General features: G+C 47.2%; 1 protein-coding gene and 1 non-coding gene across 2 annotated transcripts; one reads left to right on the top strand and one right to left on the bottom strand.

Moving 5' to 3' along the window:
* Nucleotides 1-1,120: 1,120 nt before the first annotated feature.
* Nucleotides 1,121-25,775, bottom strand: LOC142563636 (ras-related and estrogen-regulated growth inhibitor-like). The gene is made up of 5 exons (XM_075674216.1): nt 25,599-25,775; nt 14,679-14,735; nt 12,740-12,813; nt 7,984-8,151; nt 1,121-1,543 (listed from the first exon to the last, which is right to left on the bottom strand). The coding sequence occupies exons 1-5, from the start codon at nt 25,684-25,686 to the stop codon at nt 1,298-1,300; spliced, it is 633 nt and encodes a 210-aa protein (XP_075530331.1). The 5' UTR covers nt 25,687-25,775; the 3' UTR covers nt 1,121-1,297.
* On the top strand, nt 17,062-17,145 carry TRNAL-CAG (transfer RNA leucine (anticodon CAG)). Its single transcript has one exon. It is a non-coding gene; the product is annotated as a tRNA-Leu (tRNA).
* Nucleotides 25,776-26,001: the final 226 nt, after the last annotated feature.

Here is a 26,001-nt window from a genome sequence, read left to right as displayed (position 1 = left end):
AGTAGCAAGGTGCCAATCTATGTGGCAACTTCTATGTGGCCCCGCCTTTGTGATCGGCCAAAGTGGACACCACCCCCAAGTGACAGCATTAGTGTTCGTGGCTTTTAAAAGAAGTGGCGGCTTGTCACATGTTAATGGTGTATTTCTCCATCAAGTACTTAAGCGCAATGTCGCAAATAAAATTTAGTAGGAACCTCGTAAATGCGATGGCACGAGTATACCTTTCTATAGGTCAGTTTACTCTACAGGTGGGCATAAAGATGTTTTTAAAAGGGTTACAAGAATTGCTGTCAAAGCGTTTACAAAACCTTTCTTCTTACTTTTACTCACCCACTAAAACGTTGGCTCCAAATTCATAGTTACAACTAAGTGGAGTGTCCGTTCAGTCGACTGACTGCCGAGTCTGTACAAGCCCTATAATATCACCCATATTTTCGTATGCTCCTGGAACACAGTACTTTTATGGGATATGTTTATGGATATGTTGGATATTTCATGTTTCTCTGTAGGGGCTTACGAACAGCAATTTCTTTTCCAGACCGGTTTGAATACGATTGTAAGAAACGAATCAAATCGAATCTCCAATACTTTTCTTTTCCGACAGTTTTCCAATAATCAGCGCCAGCTTTCGCCACAGCTTTCTGTATCCATCTTCACATCCTAATATATTCACAGCGTCGGCAACCTTCTGTCATTACATTGCTAGCTACGATGTGTACGTTGTTTATTAGGAGCACGAAAGCATTACGAGAAAACAACTTTATTACTCTACCCAGTACTAACTGGTCAGTTCGCAAGATGGCGGGTTATTAGGAAAAGTCTGAATGTCCAAGCAACGTAGCTGGCTCCACTACGAAACTCCTCGTGTTCTATATCTGCTATGCGACCGCCGGGATTAAATTTGCCGAATTTTTTTTGCCCATTTTCTTACGCTTGATCGAGCACAGTTTATGATTTGAAATATTCGAAAACTATTTGAAAAATAGTCTTTTTTTTTCAGATTACTATTAGATTCGAAGATGGAATCGAATTTAGCAGTATTTCATTCGCTGTTCCAAAGTTTCGAACGTTCGGACACGCTTACACTATCTAGCGTTAGTCGATTGAGAACTTCCGAAACTGTGGCATTCTGCTTTCAATTTATTTATCAATTCCTCTATGGAGGTAAGGTGCACGCAGCATCGCTCGAACTTTTTTGGGTGACTCTATAGGCAGAGGAATGAAGTTTCTTCAAGCGATATCTCTCGGTGCGTGCGATGGTTCGAAGGCCCGCCCGGACCCAGCTGTGCTCGGGAGGTCACTTGGTGAGCTGCCTCGCTCTGTAAAGTCTCTTGGAACCGTCGGCAGTCGGTGGCGGCGACACCGGCTCCGGCGCCATGTTTGGGAACAGCTGCCGGCGCGCCTTGAGCGTCCTCGCCCGCCGCGCCAGCTCGAGGAATGGCCGCGCCACGTCTTCGTAGTCTCCCGTCGCCGCCGTTTCGTACAGGGCGCAGTGCCACCGCTCGGCGAGCTCCGCCAACTCGTGCGAACTGACGGCCCGCGCCTGCGGTGTTCGAAACGTGCGTCACATGTTTTAATGAAAGAAAGATCCACATGCTGCGCTGCGGGATTCCGCGTGATCAGATGGTGTTTATGTGGGAGCATGCGGGTTTTCGTATCAAGAGAGAGATTTCAAAAGAACCTCTAAGTGGAACCTTATAAACTACATTTTGTTAGGAATGGCCTGCCGAGGTGGCAACATGCAAGTTTTCGCAGCCAGTTGCAGTTGAGAGCGTGGCGAGCTTCCCCGAAGATACCATGGAACCCTTCAACACCCACCGCGGTGACTCGTTTCGTAGGGACCACGAGGTGGCGCGTCAACAACCCCTCGGCGCCGCTATGACTAAACGCGATCGGCGGACCAACTATTGTTAGTGAAATCGCCAACGCCTTCACGGTTCAACTGAAGCAGGGGGATTTCCTGTGCCTTTTCACGGCCCTTTGAAGACGCCAGACAATGGACAGCAGCGGAGGCCACTGTGCGAGGTCCGCTCTGGAATTCAGAGCCGCCGGCTGGGGTAAGGCGTGACCACCTGGCTACGGGGGCGCGCTCAACTCGGGTTCCGGGAATCCTAAGTGCGTGAGACCTCCTCCTCCAAGTGTGCGAGCCCTCCTCCTCCAAGTCGGGTCGACTACGCCCCAACGACTATGGACTGTCCGATTGGACAGCCGTTTCCGTCACCTAGGGATCTAGGGAGCACGAAGTGTTTATAAGGAGCTGTTCATCGCTGCTAGGGTGTGCTCGTGCTCGTCAATGTACTCGTGAGCTGTGTGCTCGTTTGCTGTAGGCTTCGTCTTGTGGGCTCCATTTGGGAGTCACGCTAGACTGTGTAAATGTATCTCTTATTTCAACTGTAAATACTGTAAATAAACGCTGCACGCCTAAGTCCCGACGAAGAGTCAAGGTCCTCCCTACAACTACGACCGCCAACGCCGACAACTTTCGAAACTACATTTTCGTGAATTTCGAGATAAGACAATAAAAAGAGTCGATGGTGGGCGTAAGTGTTAGGAGTGGTCTTCCACATTCCGTTCACTCGCGGCATAGCGTATGTATACGTGTGGCCAAACTGGTCGGTGTTGGAACTTCCGGCTTCGCTAGCAGTGGCGTATACGGAAGGGGGGCCAGTCAAAGTTATATATAATAATATTTGGGGTTTTACGTGCCAAAACCACTTTCTGATTATGAGGCACGCCGTAGTGGAGGACTCCGGAAATTTTGACCACCTGGGGTTCTTTAACGTGCACCTAAATCTAAGCACACGGGTGTTTTCGCATTTCGCCCCCATCGAAATGCAGCCGCCGTGGCCGGGATTCGATCCCGCGACCTCGTGCTCAGCAGCCTAACACCATAGCCACTGAGCAACCACGGCGGGTCCAGTCAAAGTTAACCCAGCTGGTCATAATTAATTTGGAGTCCCCCACTACAGCGTGCTTCATAATCGTATCGCGATTTTGGCGCGTAGCGCCGCAGCATTGTTTGTCCTTATAGCGAAGAACTTGCCCGGCCTTGTGTTTCAAAGTGCATATTCATGTCAGTTGGAAACGATTGATTATAGTGACACTGTTCTTTTGCGAAGTTGAATTGGCATGTGTGCGCCGAATGCTGTAAATAGCGTGGTATTCTTTCAGCGAAGCTGCCTATGCGGGCCCTGTGCCGTCTTTGCGTGACTTCGCTAAAAAAGGGGCCACGTGACCTAGCGGGCGAGGAAAAGAAGAGCTCAACAAGGGGAAAGGGGTTGGAGTGACTCCTTTCCCACTGTGGAAATGTTATCTCATAGCGAATCTTATACTATTGTCACACGGTGTCTTTTCGGCGATCGAGCCAGATCGGCATCGAATTTCTCGACGATTGATTGCACCCTGCCGCGAAAGGAACAAATGTTGTACTGGCGGTTTGCGGCCAGCGAATAATGCGCAGTGATTGAGACGCGATACCAGGAGCGCGTGGCTGCCGGCAGTTCTTGGTCGGCAGCCACGCGCTCGATGTGTGTGTGTGTATGTGTGTGCTCGATGTGTGTGTGTGTGGGTGGGTGGGTGGGTGGGTGCGGGTGCGTGCGTGCGTGTCAGCTACCAACATAGGCTCTCACGTAATCACGACGCGGGTCCTCTCGTCTTCAACTGGACACAGGAAAACATAGGCGCGCGCCTGCTTCACGAAGACTGTTCGAGAAGTTTTGTAGGCTTTGTTCTCAAGCGCGTCAGCAGCGCAACACTTCCCTCGGCTTGTAGCAACGCAAGTTTCAAAAATCTCCGTCGCGAGCTGATTGGTAAAGCGAAAGGATGTGGCACACCAGCATGGCTGCACTTTCGGCTTCAGAAAAGAACTTCAAATCAGGGCCTCTTATTTTTCATTCTTTCCTCCGTGCCGTGAAGACAAAATTCCGTCACGATTCGTGACAAGGACTCTCGCTTTCATGTGATACGAAAATGCATCAACTCGGTGTTTCCATGCGGTGACGTCAAAAGGGCCGATGGCCACGCGCTCTGAGCATGCACCGTACATGCCACAGGGTACGATTCTGCAGTTCCACAGTTATTCTGTTGTATTTGTATTGTTCTCAGATCAGTGCTTGGTTAAATGTCAAATGCAATGAAAATGGATGTCTTACTACTAAATCGCGCGCAATTTGTAAATGCAGTGCGTGAGGCTATCAATGACATACACGAAGAAAATACGGCAATGATAGTCGAGAAGCGGGGATGTTTTAAACAGAAGGTAAGAATGAAAGATTTAGAGAGATCGAGCTGGCCAAAAGTTTGGGACGTTAGTGAAAGTAAAGGCTTGACGAACCGTTCTGAATCAGCTGACGGCGCTTGATTGCGAATACACAGGGGTGTGCAGTGATCATGTAGCAGCCATCCAAGAAGGAGTTCAGCGGTTTGACGAGAGCCGGTATCTAAGTGCGATTGTGAGCGCAAGAGCAAATGCATAGCAGCGGGGAAAACGCCAACTAAGAGTGCTTGGACTTTTTAGAGTGTACACTCTAAAAAAATTTACATACTTTGGGGTGTATATCTGCCCGACAACAATAACCGTCACCTCCCTTGCTTGCGTTTCCTTTCTTGAAAACGCTGCGCTCGTTACTTTCCTGTCGCGAATGCTATGTCATGCTGATAACGCGCATGTCGTTCGTTACTGCCATAGAGTTTCTCACTACATTACCTAGAGGTATGCATGGGAATGCCGGTATATTGTGGATTCGGATTGGCATCGTTCTCGTAGAGACAGGACACCTTGAAGATGCGCTTGGCAAGTACCGTTCCGTCTGTCACAATGATTCATTTTCTACTAGAACAGCACGTGAAAAGCTGTTTTAGCTTTATTATTACGCGAAAACATTTTTTGTTTAACTATGAGAACTTGTTATTGTGTGTACGACTACACGTTACGTAAAAGGTATCAGCGGGCCGCTAAAGTTGGAGGACAGACGACAAGGTTCGCGCTCGCTTTGAAACAGTTGGTCGTCTGTTCTTGCTTTTCTTCGCTTGGTCATGCATCGTGGGTGAGTAAAGATGTAATATGCGTGAATGGAAACATTTTACGAAGATTTTACTTTGAGAACGCGTTATTTGCGTAGCCATATCCACGTTTTAGACGAAGCCTCTTACAACACCAGCGAACACGAGCCTCGCAGACACATATACCGTCATTCCCATGACGGCACGGTGCCCCCTTAAGAAACTCCCATAGACGGTGGCGCCAGATTACCCTCTAGGTGTTATAGTGAGAAACTCTATGGTTACTGCGAAGTACCGGGCTCGCAGCCTTAAAGAAAGGAAATGCGGACAAGACAGATTACGTTTATTGTTGTGTGGCAAGATACGACTAAAAGGGCGTAAACTTTTCTTAAAGTGCAGTCGTGATTTCATCGTTTAACGCCATCGTGATCCACGGTCGTCACTCTGTCGTCATCGCTGCGTTGGTGGGTGTCATCAAGCCGTCATCGAAGCAACGCATGACTTTGCGCTGGCCGTTCATTTTCACTCACAAATTTATATAATTGTTTTAGACTTCTCAAAGGTCTTCGGCCGTATGACACATGCTAAATTCAGCTCTAAAATTGCGAATAAACTTGGAAATTGCCCGATAGTGGACTGGATTAGAAATTACCTTTCAGATCGCTACCAATTCCTACCATGCAATGAACATTCCTCTGACACTGTTAGGATCAATTTGGGTGTGTCTCAGGGATATCTATGGGCTCCACTCTTGCTTCTGTTATTCATAGGCGATATTGCAGAAGCCGTTGATGCTAAGATTAGGTTATTCGCGGACGATTTTATGCTCTTCAGTGAAATTAAAGACCGTGACGATCAAGCGGCCCTCAATAATTATCTGGACAAAGTAGTCCAGTGGTGTCGAGACGGGCAGGTGGTAGCTAATACTGAAAAAAAAACGGTCACCATGACTACAGCAAAGAAATGTAAACTTTCATTCCAATAATGATTTAATTGTGTAACCCTTCATGTGGTAACTCAGCACAAAATACTTAGGGGGTTTCAATTACATCTGACCTAAGCTGGACAGCCGAAGTGCAACGCGTGTCAAAAAAAGCAGCAATGAATAAGTTATTTTGCCTGAAACGAACCCTCCGCAATCCAACTCGAGAAACCAAGCACTTGTAATACGTCACCTTTATCAGACCAATCCTAGAATATGCGGACACAGTGCAGTTTCCGTTCACAAATGCAATCATTTCTGCACTTGAGAACGTACAGCACAAGGCGCTAAGATGCATCTTCAACCGCTACAAGCGAACCGATTCACCTACTGGGCTTCTGCATTGCGCGGGGCTACTGCGCACGACAGAGGAAAGATATATTGCCTGAAGTTTGTTTTTAGAGCACAGTTCTTTGGCGCCCGTTGCTGCCTTTCGCGTCGCCATCGTCCCTCGCCGTAACCAGCTCCGTAGCCGAGGCCAGCTAAAGCCCCTTAAACTTCGTAAAGTAGTGCCAAGCTTTGAAGAATGCCGCCTCCTCCTCGCGCGCTCTGGCCGAGGCCGCGTCGCTATTGGCCTAATAGCATCACGTGGGCCCTCGCGCCGTGCTGCAGCGCCATTTTTGCTCGAGAAGCGTCTACGTAGTGGCGAGGAGCGCATGTTGGCGCCGTTCCTACGCTAGAGCAGTGTAGGCGGCGCCACGGTCGAGGAGGGAGCGCGAAAGAGAGGAGAAACAAGGAGGAGTGAAGGCGGAAGAGGAGAGTGTCAGCACTTTACGAAGTTTAAGGAGCTTTAGGGACAGCGCACCCGCCGTGGTTGCTCAGTGGCTATGGTGTTGGGCTGCTGAGCACGAGGTCGCGGGATCGAATCCCGGCCACGGCGGCCGCATTTCGATGGGGGCGAAATGCGAAAACACCCGTGTGCTTAGATTTACGTGCACGTTAAAGAACCCCAGGTTGTCAAAATTTCCGGAGTCCTCCACTACGGCGTGCCTCATAATCAGAAAGTGGTTTTGGCACGTAAAACCCCAAATATTATTATTAGGGACAGCGCGTTCCTGGCGCCATCTCTCGCACACGGCGCGAGCATTGCTTTCTTCGCTCCTCCTTCAATGGAAGCCCTGTGCGACGGCATTCAGAGCACCGGCTCGGTCGCGGCTGATGTCGATGATGTGCCGCTGCCCAAGGCGAAACGCATAGCCGCCGTTGTTCGCCACTGCGTACATCGGATCGACAGTATTCCTAAATAGATAAGTGAATAAATAGAATCGTCACTTCGTCGTCACTGCGTCGTCACCGTACAGCCACTGTCGTGCCATCGTCGCCATTGTGTCGGCAGTGATTACAGCGTCCCCATGCCATTGTCGCCGCGACATATAGTCGTCATACAGTCGCCACCATTCAGTCGTGGTCACTACACTGCCATCATTCCGTCGCCGTCATTCCTCCATCGTTATGCTTGAGATATGCACGATCGAGCGGCAGAAGTTTGTATCGATCGAAGCGTTTCCCGGTGAGAACGCGTCCAACTCGGTCGTGCGCTCCGTTGTTGCAGACGATCGCTACACAAGGGCGGCACTCGTCTGAAACACCAATTAAAGCTTGGGAATCCGCATATTCTTAATTTTCCTTTTTCTGATATTCTGACTGTGACATTAAAATTCACGAAAGTGGAGTTTTCACATAATACTTCGTTAGTGAAAAATGACCCGGTGTTTCGTTTCAGTTTCTCTTTATGCATAGCAGAGCGTGGGTGAAGGCCATTTGGTTATTCGTGACTTTGGGGAGTTACCACAAGAAACCACGAGACTCGAAGAAAGGGACTGCACAAGCGGTACCGACCACTGATCATTTGTCGGTACCGCTTGTGTCGTCCCTTTATTCGAGTCTCGCGGTTTTCTCGCGGCAACGTCCCAAAATCAAAAATTCCCTCTACACGTTCTTCGCGTCTCTGTGCCAACCAGCGCGGTACGAGGAGCCTTCGTAAGACAACGTATATATACCTGCACGAGGTCCCTCTTGGTGGCCGCCAGGGCCAGGGGTTTTCCCGGCGCGCTGTCCTGCAGCCAGGCGTACATCAGCTCGGCCGTGCGCACCGATTCGGGGCTCGTCAGTGACACCACCAGCAGGAAGCCGTCGCCCCAGTCCACCTCGCTAGACTCGAGCCTGGACTAGAGGAACGCGAGCCCGGCGTTGTTGCAAGCCCCGAGAAGAAAAAAGAAACGCAAAGGGATATGCGCCTTTCTGCAGGCCTCCCAGCATGTGACGCTTCGCAGGAGCGACATGCGAGTTCCGGTGTTCTACGACGCACGTACGAATGTACACAACCTGCGGGAATACGAGCGGTAAATATGTTTTTTGTTTTTTAGTGCCAAGTGGCGGTGAAAGTAGGCGTCAAACTTCGCTTTGAGTTATATTTTCTGAGTAGTGTTGCTTTTCTTTTCTTTTCGCAAATAAGAAATAAACTTAGCCTGGCCATTCTTGAGCACTCTTGAGCAAGAGAAAACACCCAAATGCACTAAATATCGAAATCCGTGACTCGCAATGACGTCACCGATGCCACGATTTGAGCGCGAAATTTAAAAGGCGTATTTAGAAATCATGGAAGAGGAAGTTCATCTTTCTTTTTCTTTTTTTTTCTTTTTTTATCGTTCTGTTCGAGTGTTTATGCAGCAGGAATGTAAATACAAAAAGTAATCGACTGAGACTGCATCAATATTCCAGTTCGGCATCTCTCTAGGAGAAAATGATAGGAGTCCACCTAGAGGAGCAACCAGGGGGCTGAATTCACGAAGCTCTTCGTTCGCAAAGTGGTCCCTGCTACTATAGCTGACCGCCTCCTCTAGTAATATATCCATCATCAAGATTGACTAAAATTTTCGTTCCAAGATTCGCCAGCTATATGTGTGATCTCACAAAACTATCAAAAAAGATCAAACGGGGAAGACGCCCAACTTCATGCTTATTTGGTCGTCGGTTCATTTCGTGTATTTTGTTTGCTTATCTGTACACGTGGCAATGCCTCATTTACCCAAGCGTTAGCTCGCTCGATTTTCTTCATCCTTCCTAATTTATCTCTGCTCGCCTGTTCGCATTCCTTTGTGCTACCTTTCCAACGTAATGAAAGGCGCGATTACTCAAAATATACTTATTCGCCAGCCAGCAATATTTTATTAATATTTAATTCAAGGAAAGGTTGGCGCATTTAATGGCGCCGGCTACGCCTCTTTGCAGTGCAAGCAAAGCCAAGAGCACGAAAACATTGAGACACTCGAACATCACAAACGTTTGGCAAGCTACGCACAAGAGTCAAGGAAGTCACAGAATATAGTAAAAGAGCACTGAGAGACACACAGTTGCATAAACACAAGAGAGTTTCAAAACACGCACATAAGTTGACAGTTCTTGCAGATGAGGCGGCTCACGAATCTACACGTCTACACAAACATACACAAACAATTACACGTAACGAAATCTGACATGAGCAACAAATATACAGACCTGAGCTGCCCATAAACGATCTACTAATTTTTGTACTTTCCACGAAGATTTTAAAGATTTACTGAGGTTTCGGCTCGTGCTAGACTTTCAGCGTCTCCAACTTGCGCGACAACAAAAGTTCTTACCTATTATCACAGGCAGACGGCTAGCATGGCCTCCCCAAATAAAAAGCATTAGAGAAGAAAGTCAACTCCCTAAACAACAATCTTCGTCGATTTGCTGTAGATGGGGTAGTTCACCCTATTCCTCATTGCGCATTCACGCGGCAATCGTTAGACAAAGAATGGCATACTCTGATCCTGTGCTACATGGCATATCCTATAGTCTAGAAGAAACAATTCAAAGATTTCTGGCCAGAAGCCTTCGCATACGTCTTGGCGTTCCGCGTGGATCTGTCAATGCTTTGGTAGTTGCTCAGTTCCACCAACCAACTTTTCTTGCACCAAGATACACGGAAACTTGTCGTCACTTTTTTCGTTTGGCAACACAACACGCTAATCATCAACTATGCCGAGACCTTCAAGGTAGAATCGCTGCACGCATAAATGAACAAATACGGCGGTGCAAAGACTCACTGCCTGCTTACGAATACTGACGTACTTGCGCAACTCATCCCCCATGGCGACTTGCGATTACACAAATAGTCACTTCAATTCCTGGAGTAGGTCGCAAATGTGAGGTGCCCGTAGTTGCGATAAAGCAATTAACTTTATCTCATATTTATACTAAGTACGTAGATCGCATTCACGCGTATGCCAATGGATCATGCTGGAAACAAAGCTCTATATCTGCGCTTTATATTGTTGCATACCAAGAGAAAAGAGCTCACAAGCTCTGCCAATTTACAACGTCCCCAACGGCGGAACTTTACGCAATACCATCTGCTTTACGTTACGTTACATAAGTCAGCAGTCAGAACTACTTCGCTGGGTAATTCTGAGCGAGTCACAAACCTAATTGCTGTGCTAAAATTAAATCAGCTTAAGAAAAGCAAACATCACATTGACATACGAAATACAGAAGACATGCGCCATAGAAAACGGTCTACAAAACGACATAACTTTCTAGTGGATTCCAAGTGACTGTGAAATCATAGGAAATGTAGCAGCTGATCACATGCCACGTGTAGCACATTAAGAGAATGAGTTACTACTTCCTCTAGCGGCGAGTGATGCGCGATGTCTATTGAACAAACTATGCGGTAGATTGCCCAAGGAAAGTTGGTTCATAAATGATGCGCAGAACTCTCCATTATATAATATAGATCCTGGAATAGAATTCAATATTCCGTTTAAAATTAGTCGATCTATTGAAGCAACAGTTCATAGGCTTGGGCTAGGCACTGCCTATACTAAAAGTTTTTTGTAAGGGATAAGAAAAACTAACAGTGCTATATGCTCATGTCAAGAGGCTGAAGAAGATATTCACCGCCTTCTTCTACCCTAAAATTCATGATGCTCCCCGCAAGAACCTTTCAGAAAAACTGTATGGCTAGGATAGGTGGCCACTATCCCTAGGAAAAATTTTAGGCCCATGGCTAACAGAAAAACTTCAAAACATCGCTGCGCTCGCCTCAGTACAATTTTTGGAGAAATCAAAAATATCACAAAAATACTAAGTCATACAACAGTTATTGCTGGCATTGTTATTATTAACAGGCACCCTTTATTACATGTTCGTTTTGTCTTCGTGTTCATGTAGCAATTGTATTTCTTGTATTCAGAGTGCGGCATTCGAGTGCCCAACATATTCTATGTGAACATCTTGGTTTTGGGAACATTTATGCTGAGTGAATTCATGTGTTGCGTGTGAATTCTTCGGTTCTGTGAGTATTTATGCTATGTGAACTCTTCAGTTGGCGCGAACATTTATTTATATTGCAGTACTGCATGAGACATACTACGTGAATATTCCTCCATGTGCTTATTAGTTCAGTTCTGCGCTTTTTTACAACTCTCCGGCGATAACTATCACGTAAGAGAAGGGGAGTAGCCGGTGCCACGCGTAGGCACCAACCTCTCCTCAAATACATTTACTAAAGAAAAAAAGATGTTAAAAAACACAAGTGCTCTTTTCGGTAGCTCCATTGTTGTCCATGGACCAAATATATTTTTTAGAGTGAACGGCTGACGGTGTGGCAACACGTAAAACTTTACAGACGCTTTAGTATTGCTTGCCACGAATAATAACAATGTATCGTTCAAACACCCAGCACGTGGCCGAAGCCGCCTCTGCAAAGCACCGGCGTGCGTAAGAACCAAAAATTCGCATACCCGCTGACCCTTTCGTTTTCTTAACTCAATTTTGCTGCGAAGAGAAGTCATGCAGTCCCCAATAGCCCAATAGATGGTGTCCAAATAGCTCTTCAACTAACCCGACCGACGGCTCTCTGGGAATAACGGAAGCCAACCCAAAAGTTGTCCCTAGTGTGTGTGTGTGTGTGTGTGTGTGTGTGTGTGTGTGTGTGTGTGTGTGTGTGTGTGTGTGTGTGTGTGTGTGTGTGTGTGTGTGTGTGTGTGTGTGTGTGTGTGTGTGTGTGTGTGTGTGTGTGTGTGTTTGTGCGTGTGTTTGTGTGTGTGTGTGTGTGTGTGTGTGTGTTTGTGCGTGCGTGCACTAAAACTGAAGCTTACACTCAAGGTCAAGAAGAGAAAGAAAGCAAGGAGAGGAAAGGTAGGGAGGTTAACCGGACAAGCGTCGAGTTTGCTACCCCGCACTGGAACAGTGAGCCCTGCGCACTCACCATAGGACTCAAACAATCACTACACCATGACTACACCATGACTACAAACGGTCACCGAGGCCGGTGCAGCAGACATGCCGAGGCTGCATTTGTTATTGCCTCTTTCTTTATTTTTCGCGTGCTCGCGCATTTGCTTCGCGAGCCACTGAACACCGCAGACAGCACGTGCATCGCAATCAGAAAACCGGCGAAACGAAAGAACAGCGCGCGTTCCACCAACGTTGCAGGCACCGCGTGTACATATGGCATGGCGCACAAGATGAGCCCGACGGCAACCCATCGGCGCTGGTCAGTGTCAAATACAACCGCTGCTTTCGCAACGCGGCCGTGTCCTAATACTTCCAATGCCAGGCTTGAAGCAGTGCACTGTAGTCGCCGGTTCGCTCTCGCGTGCGTGCATATGTTTTGCGCTCCGAGCCGTAGCCGATCCAGACGCGTGACGAACGAACGCGATCGACGTGTTTGCTCTCTATGAACTGCTGTTCGCAAATGAAATGTCACGTGCCCGCGATACTCGCCTTTCCCGCAGTGTCCATGAGGTTCAAACTGAGGGCCTCGCCATCGTCTTCGATCGTGAACGGATACACGCTGACTGGCCGACGAGAGGTTCCCAGAAGGCGGCCCCACCGAGGAAAACAAAGGAAAGAAAATACGCACACAAGTTCAGCGTTATTCCAATAAAAGATTCAAGAAAGTGAACATCGAGGAAACTCGCTCCAGAATCGGGACCTGTTGGGAATCCATTTCGGCTGCACGGTTTATTTACGGCGAACATCTTGAAGGGGCAGCGCCAGACGACGAAGACAAAAAGGCAGGAAGCACACAGGACAGCGCTGTCCTGCGTGTCTCCTTCCTTTCGTCTTCGTCGTATTGCGCTGCCCCTTCAAGATGTTCAGCCAGTATACCAACTCGCCCAAAATGTCGATTCTTCTACAGTATATTTACGGCGACTTTCTCCGATTCCCTTCCCTTGTTCCTTTTTTTTTTTAGTTCTCAACTGTAGCACTCAGTTTGTCATACACTGCCCAACCAGAGGAAGCCAGGCAGGGTTCAAAGCATGTCCACTCTTTAGTGATCGTGAAAGTAGCATCAGGTTAGCGGTATCGCTTCTGAATATTGCGAATTACCAATATTATACCTCAACCCTTTACCCTCTCCTTTAGCGTTCCACTTCGTCTTCTTCTTCGTCTTCTTTTCTTTTTTTGTTTTTAGAAATGCTTCCTTGCGAAATATGCAATAAAGGTGAATGGAGCATCAATGCACTATCTGAGGGAGCTTGAGGACAAATCTCTCAGAAGTGGAACAAGTCATCAATTTCGAGAAAGTGAACATGCCTTGAAGCACTGACTGCCCCGAATTATTCTGATTCATATAATTAATAACATAGTTATCCTAAATTCCGTGATGCCCGCAACAGCTGCCGATGCATTGCTGAAAGAATGAAAACGTATCGCGGCAAACAATCCTTAGTTAGATGTATTACGAGCCCCTTCGATGGTTGCGTTTGCCCCTTGCTGAGCAGGGCACTGCGTTGTCTACCTTCAATGCTCCGACGATTCAGCATTGGTGAAAAGAATGCAGTATTTTGCTTTATAAGGAGGTCAGGACTAGACATGAAAGGGCTAAAATCTTTACTCAGATCATCCATGTTTGTTAGCATCCTGAGTTGTCAATGCCAATGCAAGATTATATCGTTTTTTTTTATTTCTAAGGAGATGCAACTTTTTTTTTAAGTATCTTTGCGCCAAAAATATTTATGATTGCGCGAAAATAAGCACCTTCTGGTTTTTCTTATACACAGAAAGGAAGTCGCCAATATCATTTCTGTGCACCAGTTTGTATTACAGTGCCTAGTTCATGGTTGCAGATCGTTTAAAACAGGCTGTAGAAAAAAATATGCACACCGACCTAGCGCATGACAATGTATAGATGTGTGATAGGCGTCTATATCCATTAAATAATAGATAGCGATTCTTAGAATTCATTAGCGATTAGGCCGCGCCAGACTGTGGCGCTAGCTCTTTTTTTGTCGTGCTGACCTTTCCTAATCTTTTTTCACGTTCTTTCCTTTTTTTTTTACTTTTACGCACCTAATCACGCACCACGCTTCTTCTTCGCCCTATCTGTTTTCTCCTTTTTTTTTTCTTTTTTTCTGCTTACAAGTGCCACCAGCATGCTCGCGATTGTTGCAGTCCGCACTATCTGCCGGCTGACGGTAGCTTGCTTTTTATCTTTACACGTTTGCGATACGGCAGGCAAATTAGTCCTGCAGATTCCCGCAAGGTGGAGGAAAGAAGCGTCATAAGATTGCGCCGCATTCGTGTGGATGACAATTTTCTTTTTCTTTTCATCGCGGGGTACACAGCGCGCTAAAGAAATGAAGCAAGTGGGGCTAGGGTGGGGGGCGCTGCAGCTCGAACCCCCTAGCGAAAACCCTGGGCACGCACTCCCGCTCACCGAGGCTGGGGTCGTACTCGTGGATGAAGCGTCGTGTCAGGAGCCGGACGATGAGTGCTGCAGAGATAAGGACAGCGAAAGCCACGCGATTAGGCACACGCAAAGTGCTAAATCCTGTCAACGAATCAGAGCACTATAGCGAAAGGCATCCAGGTGGTGTCAGTCATATCGCTCTTTCATTCGTCTGTCTGTCTGTCTGTCTGTCTGTTTGTTGAGGGCAGTGCGCAAACTGTCGCAAACTGTGCCAAAGCACTTCGAATTTCCGCTGAGCTGCATTTCTAATGCTGATTTCGCACGCCAATGGGAGAATATCAATTTAGCAGACAATTTTCGTGCTGCGTACGGTTGTGCACCCCCGAGGGGACGCCACGTTTCACACAGTGCGCATGCGCAGAACGAAACAAGAACGCACCGTCATGTACATACGCCGGTATCTCACTTGCGCGCGTATGATGATGATGATGATGATGATGATGATGATGTCCTTGAGTTTGGCGCTTACCCACTCGCGGGGATTGGCCAAGAGTCGGGCAGACTTTGCTTAAGTGTTCAGAAAATGGAGGTAACAACCTAAAATTTTGTTACATGAATTTAGGCGTTCGTATGGGGACCTTGCGTAGCCACTTTCTTCGTCGTTTGTTCGGGGTAGCACGAGTTAGTTAACGTTAACTAAAGAAGCCAGTTAGCGTTTCTGGCTTCTTTAGAAGCGTTAAGAATGATTATTGAACCCCCGCTTTTTTTTTTTACTTTTTCATATCTGATATATTAGTTTCGCCTGGTACCCTCACTGAAATAAAAGAGACAGATTCGTTTTGTTCGGTGACTGCAAGGGCAAGTTAACGGGTACAGGTTAATGGGTACAGTCAATGGGAACCGGTTAATACATGGGCTTTCGCAATAAATTACGTATGCAAGCACTCTAGAGTGTTATGAGCGTGCCTAACGAGCTGGAGAGAATTGAGCCCGCTGCCCTGGGAGAACTATAAAAGTTCCAAGACCAAATTAAGCGAAAAATGGTGGTACGCTATGGAAATTCTCTGTGCGAAGTATGGCTGGATCAAGCGAAGCATTTGTAAAAAAAAAAATTCTTATTCAACTGTTAGAGCGTGTGATATGGCTGCTATCAGCTATTCTGCCCAGTGTCCCTACATAGCTGTACATTACAACAGGTTTATATTTTGTGGAAAGCGGACGGGGGCCATGGTAACTGCAATGTGTGACAAAAGTTTTGCGTTTCTGGTGCAGTTAGAAACGTTGCAAATTATCACTGATAGGAAATTACTGATGGGAAAAAATATAAAATTTATTTGCCTATTTTCATGCGTCTTAACATGTTCCAACTGGATTTTAGCGATGTCCTCGGTAAACTAAACAAGACATTTTGTTTATAATTGGCGACAAGCAAGGGTACGTCATGGGCAATATGTAGGTGAACTTCAAAGACAGCGGACGTCTAATCATGGCATTCGCAGTAAATTACGCATGCAAGCGACCCGGAGTTTTCTTAATGTGTCCTGCGAACGGAGAATTTCATCCCTCTGCCCTGGGATAACTGCGAACTCAACCGACATAAAATCTTGCGGAAACTGAGATTGAGAGGAGAGAGCAGTGTTGAAGGTAGGACACCATGGTGAATGTTACGCAGAAGTGACATGTGTGCTGATGAATTACTGGTTTTTTAAAAATTCCCAGCAAGAAGTGCTCCAAAGCATTACTTGTGGGCAAAGTTTCAAACGGAACAGTCACATATATATATACGGGCAACCTTTTAAAATATGCGATATAGTCAAAAGAAACTTAAAACTTTTATTGCAACACATCTGCTGCCTTTTCTTCTTGTGAATATTGCGAGTAATTTATGTTGATTGTATTTCATTGGCTATAACCTCAACAATGCTATTACGTAAACTAGCGATACATTTATGCGGTAGACTTAAACATCAAGTACAATTCTTTGTTTAATTAATGGGCATGCCTGAAAGAAATGCAGCAGTAGCGCGCGTCCAGCCAATTTGGATAGTCGAGTCGGTGGTGCACGAAAAAAGCGCGTGGCGTCGCCACCGTCTGTGAGAACTGCGATTAAAAGAAAAACTAAACGCACGTTTCTCGGCCATATCGTGACATTGTACTGCAAACAATTTCTGAAGCAGCTGCGTGACACGTGCACGTATGCACGTGGTCGTAACTGCGAGCAAAAAAAAAAGGGGGGGGGGGAGGGTCCGTAAAGAAACGTGCATGTCACCACGATGGATTGTACATGTCTAATTCATTGAGCGTTCCCTGAAACGTTTAATGAAATGGAACAGCACCGAACAGCTACGTGGGGAAATTGTATGTTGATACATCTGTTGGCATCCTGGTGATTTCAGGTGAGTTGCGTCCTGTCAGGATGGCCGAGCGGTCCAAGGCGCTGCGTTCAGGTCGCAGTCCGGTCTTCCGGGCGTGGGTTCGAATCCCACTTCTGACACATGTTTTTTTTTTTTTTTCGTAAACGCTTTGTTTTTTTGGCAACCTCACACGGCCACAGTAAAGCGATCACGTTTAACTCTCTATCGCGTGAGTCCAGTGTTGCCATTTTAGCGATTTCGCCGTAGATTCAGCGTCGTTTTTTTGTATTTTTAGCGACTTTCTTTTTTCTATTTAGCGACTAGCGCTTTCTTTTTTGCAAGAAGAGCGCATAATATGGGGAAATTTTTAGGCGACTTCAAAGTTAAGAAAACAATTTCGAGAACCGAAAATAAATAGCGACAAGTAGGCAGCCGAAATTAGCTTTACGGCCCGTGGGCTTTCTGCACCACCTTGATTAAACTATTGCCTCTACTCACGAAGGTCGTACGACGTCGTCCATAATTTTCATTAGGTATAGTTTCACTTTTCTATTCGCAGTTTTCAGTAAGAGCTACAGTATACCTTTCGTGTGCGTGAACGCGAGGTCGGTAGATGCCAAAAGCGAAATATGCCGAGAAATTCAAACACCAGTAGCTCAAGGGCACACTTTTATGCAACTGCCTCCACTGCAAGACGACGAAGGAGCGAACCAAATTTGCACAATCTACAAGTGCGAATCAGAAAGTCTATAGCCCTATTTTTTATTAGCCAAAATAAGGTATGTACCAGTGATTGAAAAAGAAATACCGACTGTTCTACGTAGCTTAAACTATTTTTCACATAGTCCCCGCACGGTTTCAGACCATTTGTTCCATCGCAGCACTAAATTTGAGGTGCCACCTGCGGTAGAATTCATCCGGCTGACTGTGGGACCACCGTCGGACTGCTGTCTTGGCTTCATCATTGCACGTGAGTCGCTGTCCTGCCAGAAACTTCTTCAGCGGACCGAAATCGTGGAAATCACTGGGGGAGAGGTTCGGACTGGGTGGTCCAGATTCTTCCAACGAAATGACCGGAGCTCGTCGGCGGTTCCGACTGCCACGTGTGTCCTCGCATTGTCGTGGAGGATAACCGCGTTGTCCTCATGGAGGACAACGCGGTTTCCTCATGGAGAACAACGAGTTGTCCTCATGGAGGACAACTCGGCGTTTTCGCCTGATGGCAGCCAGCAGACGTGACAGTGTGGAACAGTAACAGTCGGCATTGATGGTTGCACCTTGTGGCGTGAAATCTAGCAGGAGCGGTCCACGGCATTCCCAGAAGACCGTTAACATCACTTTCCCAACAGGCAGCACTGAACAGATATTTTTTTTTTATCACAGGTGCTCCCGGATGTTTCTACAGCTCGCTCTGCTGCTTCGATTCCGGCGTGAAATGCAGCGCCCACGTTTCATCGCCAGTAACAATGCGGTCTAGAAAACTTTCACTCTCCTGCAAACTTTTTTTGCTCGGATATCCGCGACTCCGCTGCGGCCTTTTCAATGTATGAGGACGACGGCGTGGGCTGTTCCAGGACTATAGGGAACACCCTGAATCCCTGCTTGTAAAGAGTCGTTTCACATAACACCACCAGGACGTTGCAAACCGGATATCTTACCGTCTCCGCCCTCTAAAAAAAAATTGCGTCGGTATGCGACCTACCCAGTCCCACGCCTTCCCCATTCGCCACACCCGTCCCCTGTCAAGCACGCGACCCCCTCCCCCCATCCCGAAAAATATTTCTGGTTGCGACACTGATCTACTAGACGTATGCTGTCCGGGAGTAAAAGATCGCGTTGTCTGGTTAATTACAGGAATAAGACAAGGACAGTGCAGGCAAGCGCCGCTAAGGGACAAGGTTACTCAGCAGCGATGACTGTCGACAACAGCTTTCTTTATTTCTTTTTTTGGAGTGAAAATGAAGGAAGCAAGCGAAGTATGAGCACACGTGCTTTACCTACGCCGGCAGTACAAATTTATGACAGGGCTGCTCCTCTCCTGAAATAAGAATGTGATGGTACGACATCTCGTGTTTCGTTTTGACTGACATATACGGTCGGCTGTAGATGACGACGTCACGCGGCATTTGTTCTAGTCTTTGTCTTCCCCGTAGACATTTGTTCGAAGTCAGCGCCAGAGTAAGGTGTCACCCTGTCTTCTTGATTCCGCTCTTGTCGCTTGATTCTTGGCTGTCTGCGAAGCTATAGCCCGCAGCATTCCGTCGATCAATGTGCCAGATGTGTGACACCGTGCGAATGCCTCCTATACGTGGTGCAGCTAAACATAAAGGACAGTGCGGCACCCCGGCTATTTCGATCACACGTCCCCCGCAGTTTCAAAACCCGAGGCGACGGCTGCGGGCCGTCAAATATCCGCACCCTCGTCCCGTAAAATCACACACACACACACACACGCACACACAACGCGCTGCGACAGCCCCGTCTCCTCAGCAGCCGCGCACGTCAGCTTTCCAGAGTGCGCACGTTTTCCGGCTCTGTTTTGCGCACGCGTACAGCTTTCCGCGCCTCGTTGTATACGGGCCCGCATGCCATCACCAGGGGGCAGCACCGACAATGGAGGGCCATTGAAGAGACGAAGACCCGCGGAACCAAGAAATGAAAAGGGAGAGCCAGAAAGCAGAGTTGGGGCTCCACCAAAGATAGCGCACTCGGCATTTATAAGTAAACGCCTGTCAACTCTTCGCGTTCTTCGCCACGCTGAGCCCCCGTGTTTGCTTGCTCTGCGCGCGGCATAATATACTGGGACTTCGCGCGCCGGGACTTCGACGATCGTAAATCGCGTCCGTGCATATATAGCTCCTCCTCCCCCCCCCTCCTCCCTTCTTGTTTTTAGGAAGTAGGCGCAGATCGGTAGTCTATATGGGAAAAATAGGCGAGTGACGAAAGATGGCGTGAGAGGTCGAGGGCGCCCTGGCTGGACTGTTTGGGACAAGAGAGCACGAATTACCGGTGGGGTTGGACGGATTGACGTTGTCGATAGATTGACTGACACGATAGATTACCCACGACTGGCAGTGTATACACTCCAGATACACGACAACTGAACCTCGCGGATGCAATATTGTACTTTGTCAAATTCCGCCATACTGTCAAATTCCCCATCTTGAAGTCTCTGATTGACTCACAGGGTTCCTACGGCCTCTCTGGTTGGTTCAAAACGCCAACATGGCGGAATTTGACAGTGTGCAACATAGCACCCCTTTCGCCAAGCACAGAAATCGTTGGCAAAGTCTGTCATGAGTTGCGTTGTTGTTGTTGTTGTTGTTGTTGTTGTTGTTGTTGTTGTTGTTGTTGTTGTTGTTGTTGTTGTTGTTGTTGTTGTTGTTGTTGTTGTTGTTGTTGTTGTTGTTGTTGTTGTTGTTGTTGTTGTTGTTGTTGTTTAAGATTATGACGATGGTGCTCGCTCTGATCGAAATCCAGAACGTGTAGTTAAAGAGAGCGCATAAACGTTATTCTGGCGTGACAGTTGGTGGCAGCAAATGCCGCTTATGTGCGTCATTCTCCCTTCTCGGCTCCCTTCCTTCCCTAATTTCCATCGTAAATGGAGCGCCGCTAGCGACCCACAAAAGTTCCAAATCTCCGAACGCGCGTGCAAGAAAAAAAACGCAGCTTTTAGTTTGTGCCGTTCTACATTTATTATCAATACTAGTTTTGAAAGTGTATTCCGTGCATTATTCATGAATATTTTTGGCGTTGTTAGGACTCTTGTTCTGGGTTCGTGGCTTGGAGCCAGGCGTCATTTAAAGGGGTCGCTTGTTTACGCCGCCGGAGCGCCAAAAGTGGTAGCTGGTCTCTGCTAGCGGGCTGTAACATTAGCTCAGCTAAGCGGACCTACGTGGTCGTCCGCCTCTATCGTCGAGGGTTGCTCACTGGTGAAGGATTGTGGTCCGAAGGTAAAGATATAGAAACGGGTTTATTTATCTTTTTTCACAAAGAGCATTAGAGCCCACATAGTTACAGGAATATACCGGGGCTATCACAGTAGCCCGTAATATCTGAGCAGTCTACACGACTGAATCGAAGTACACAGTTAGATGGTGATCAAGATACTTTGCATGTTGGCAGAGCACACTCAGAACCCCCAACATGTCCGCTTAAAATGCCACATCAGTTCCCTAGATTCCCGTACCAGGGAAAACATTGACATGGGTGTTTAAATCGTAATTTAATTTTGAGACTGAAACGAATACAAATTAAATATTGCCAGAAGCGAGCCGAATTAAAACTGAATACTTTTGAAATAGTTTTCGAGTAATGAACAGTCGTTTTTACAATTAATTAAAGCGAAGTTCACATCCTAGTATTCATAACGTTTGCATGTTTTCTTCATTACATTGCGCGTTATGAAGTGTTGTTTACTAAAATTTACTAAAACACAAATAGAGCATTAGGAACCAGAAAGCAGTTTACACGCACACACAGGGCTCCTCGAAGAGTGCGAATGACAGCTGTACAGCCGGCGAAGTCTGGCTGCTTGAGCGATATGTAGCCTCAAGCAGCCAAGCTTTCCTTGCACGTGGGCGTGCGCCCAAAAAGTGGGCGTGCACCGTTCTGCGCCATCGTAACGCAGCCTCGACAATCGGGAGTCGAACCAGCGACATCCGGCTAAGCTGCAGAACCCTATGGCCGCATACGTGGACTTCGTGTACGTGCATTCCAACGCCTTTGTAACGAAGTGCTTGGAGCCTCCGAAATAATTCGTTATACAGGTCACTTCGTTGTAAACGTCGCGCACGGCCGCACCGCTCACAGTAGAATCGGGACAGAATTATTCGTTCTTCATACAGGTCATTTCGCTGTAGAGGCGTTCGACTGCACATATAGGTTGCATGCGTGACGTCACGCCTGCCGGTTCGTTCGTGCGACGGCCATGTTGATCGATAAGTGGCAGCGGTAGCGTGAAGTGACCGTCCCAGCCTTTCGCCAGAATCCAGCCAAACCTCGGTGATCAGTATTTTGCATGCCTGGTATCAGTCGCAGCTGATCGGATCGACGCGTCCACGCTACGCGAGGAATAAAATGCGGCAGTGGTAGATTGACCCGTACACGTTCAATGCCGCGAGTGGACACGTCTTCCACGACATAATTCACAGTGATGTCGTCAGCTGTCTTGCGTTCTCAGCAAACTTCGATCGTTACCCGCGAACAAATATCTGCCTCTACAAATCACTGGAATCTCATAACCACCTCGCGAGTGGATGGGTCAAAAGCCTGTCGACGAAACGCGGTTCTAGGAAGTGCTTCTACCTGTAGACCGGTACGCTGAAGTCTTTCTCGAATTCTAAACCTAATGAGCACATTCTGGGCGACGTCAGGTCAGCAACTGCTTCATCGTCGATCAGCGGAGCAGAATCCTGCGTAGATGCACCCAGCTCTCTCCGCATTCTCTAGGAGCGCCTCTGTCGAGGCCGGCCTAGAGAGGAGCTTAGCCCGGCCGTCCGCTTCTTCGCTCAATTCGCGGCGTTATTCGTTCCGCAAGGAACTTTCGGGATTGGTGCTGCAGCACCGTCGAAGGGTTGTAACCTACCCCGTAATGAGTACCCTCGAAAGGTTTCGACCGTCTTCCTGCCAACATGTCAAAATGGTAAACATCGCATTATGTTTTAATGAAGCCCGTCTATAATTTGCGCCCATCAATGACAAGTCGCCTATCTCCACCTCGCATGTCGTTTGCAGCGCTGCCGAAAGAACGAGGCAATACACAGGCAATATCCTTGCGCAGCGGAATGTAGTTCCTAGCGTAAATGTGATTGTTGGCGGGATTACCGAGTTTTCTTATTGCTTGGACACGTTACAGCGACACGTAACGCGTCTTTGTGCATGTACGTCGTGTACCCCGAACTCAGCAGTCGCTGAGCGGATGACAAGGCGCGGATGAACACATCTCGAGTGGCGTGCGGCGTGTGGCTAAGGAGTCCCGCAGTTTCCACAACGTTGCAAACGGCTAGTTTGCAGAGGACTTAACCTACGGAGATACCGGTTACGAAATGTGAGCCATAGACGCGCGTTGTGACTCGCTGCGTAAAAAAAACATAGCGTGATTTGAAAGCGAAAGCATTATAGGAATTGTCAAAGTTATCGCCTTAAATCAAAACTCCGCCTTAATCTACCTTGCTCTAACGTGTACCAACCTTAATCCCCCTTAATCCGATTCGGGAGTGGGGGCAGGTCGGTTTTTCTGGCTCTGCCGGGCCACGGCGTCCGTGGCCCAGAGCCGGATTTTCGCTTCGTGGGGGCATTTAATGCGTTCCCATTAATAAGCACGCACGCCTGCCTAATTCGCGCCAGATACAAACTGCGCCGCCTTGCGTTTAGGGCGCACTGGCATTGGTTCTTCCACGACCGTGTTAAGGGCAGGCTAAAAAAAATTTTGTGTCCACTGGGTGCCTCTCCCTCGGTTTAATGCTGCTGCGTTGGAGACCCCCCCCCCCTATAGGCAGTTAATGATATTGAAAGGAAATATGTACGATGTTCACGGACATCTTCAGTATAGATACCTTCAGCGGGATCAGTCGGCGTTCGGTGGTGAATCGCAATGCCGATCGCTATCCATGATTCCAAGCTGTGACGTAGGCGCAAGCTACGTATATATATATATATATATATATATATATATATATATATATATATATATATATATATATATATATATATATATAATATATATATCAGCATTTACAACGTTATGTGTTGTGCAGCAACTTTATTTATTTATTTATTTATTTATTTATTTATTACACACCGCGGGATCGAGGTCCATGCAGGGAGGTTAAAAGAAATGAAAGTGGACAACGCGCACAACGTGGAACGCAAAAAAAAAATCATAAGTGCTAATACAATTGTCGAAAAATTATCTGATGAAGTGATTGGCCTAAGCAATTCCAGTCAGCAATAGTGCACGGCAAAATTGCGTTTATGAAAAGTTTTAGCTTGGGGGGATTCCCTATCTAAATACGTGGGAAAGGAGAAATTGCTTTCCTCTGCAGCAACCAGTGCACTAAGTTTGATAAGGCTGGCTGCATTTAAAAGAAATAGCTAAAACCTAGTGACTATTGGCGCAATCTTTTTAGTTAAGGCAGGCAATTTTTTATTAAACTTTTTTTGAAATTCGCACATATTGAGGAAATGAAATTGTTAAGTTTACAACTCTTTAACTCAGCAATGGAAAAAGATACCACAATTCGGTAAACTGCATCTAAAAGTACAAAATTACCTCTAAAGCAGGCAAAAATTGATATATTATGCGTGGCTCTCAGGTACACGATTAATACTTGAAAATATCTTTTGCAAAACGCGCGTAATCAATGTAACGAATTCGCGTAAGACGTAATATCTATATGTTAAATTTGTCCGGTTTAGATGGTCTAACGGATGGAGTTTGCAGAACTGCGATATTGTTTTTGTAGCAGAGTTACCGATTTGTAAACTTCGGGTTTGTATGTTTTTTAGCTTACCGATTTTCGACATCTTTTGCAAAAATGTTCAGGGCCTAAATCAATATTTTTTTCCAACAGTCACTCGAATTTAAGGTTTTCTCTTAAGTGCAACCCATTTTATTCAAGTCGGTCTGGAGGTTGCCTCATAAAAGCGTTCCTGCGTTTTACGTGTCACGTTAAAGTACTTCGATGATGGTGATGAGTTGGGCTCATCAATGGTCGATTTGTATCATCATCATCATCATCATCCTGGTTACGCCCACTGCAGGGCAAAGGCCTCTCCCATACTTCTCCAACTACCCCGGTCATGTACTAATTGTGGCCATGTTGTCCCTGCAAACTTCTTAATCTCATCCGCCCACCTAACTTTCTGCCGCCCTCTGCTATGCTTCCCTTCCCTTGGAATCCATTCGGTAACACTTAATGACCATCGGTTATCTTCCCTCCTCATTACGTGTCCTGCCCATGCCCATTTCCTTTTCTTGATTTCAACTAAGATATCATTAACTCGCGTTCGTTCCCTCACCCAATCTGCTCTTTTCTTATCCCTTAACGATTTGTATACATTGTTAGTAACACCGCTTCAAGATTCATTTTCGCGTTTTCCTCCCCCCAGCTCGCGCCGGCTAGTTTGCACAAGTTTCAAACGCGAAGTTACCTATTCCACGCATGCAAACGTTACCAGGCGCAAGCCCATTTATCGTCCTCTTTGCACCACAAGCGCGCGCAAGTTGGATATCGAGCGTTCTGCTCCGTCTTTGTTAAGCGAGGACGCAAAAAAAAAAAAAATTAGAGGAGTCGTAAGCAACTGTCGCGTCTCGGAATACGCGTTCCACGCAGTGGCGCGCGCGGTAGACATGGCCCGCAAGATGGCGACAGTTGCGACATTCCAGCGAGCAGGAGGGAGAAGAAGAAGAAAAAAAACACGCGATTTAATGCGTTCCAACTCCGCGAACACACTGCCAAGCCACCCCGCTCGTAGAGTAGGCGGAAGAGAAACGCCTTCCGTAACGGAGCTGGCTTTTTTGAAATAACGAACAACGCAATCGCGCAAGTGCACGTGCTTATGTGCGCGCTGAGTCGTGCACGAAACTTGCCTGTCTTTCCCGTCCCATCTTTGCCGATGACCACGAGATTAATCGGTTCCAGCGGCGCTAGCAGTGTCGTGGCCGCGTCCTCTTCCATGACCCGCAACCACTCCGCGCACCCCTTGCGAGGGCCCGGACAGTCCTCTCTAAGTTTAGAAGAGCGCCCAGTTATTTGGGATCAGCTGATCACAAAACTCCCGCCAAATGACTTCTGCGCCTTGCGCCATCTCGTAGGAGCTCGAGGAAGACGCCTCGCCACTGCGCGTCCCACTTATTGCTCATATTCGGCGAGTATGCCAAAAGAAGAAGAAAACAATAGCAGCGGCTTCGGTTGAAAATATCAAAGCAATTCTTTAACACTAGCTGTACTATATTTGATAAAACAAAAGCGCGTGTGAAGACACAAATTACC

The sequence above is a fragment of the Dermacentor variabilis genome, chromosome 11 (genome assembly GCF_050947875.1).
Source record: "Dermacentor variabilis isolate Ectoservices chromosome 11, ASM5094787v1, whole genome shotgun sequence".
In the NCBI taxonomy this organism is placed as follows: domain Eukaryota; kingdom Metazoa; phylum Arthropoda; class Arachnida; order Ixodida; family Ixodidae; genus Dermacentor; species Dermacentor variabilis.
This window is presented reverse-complemented; position numbering and strand designations above follow the sequence as displayed.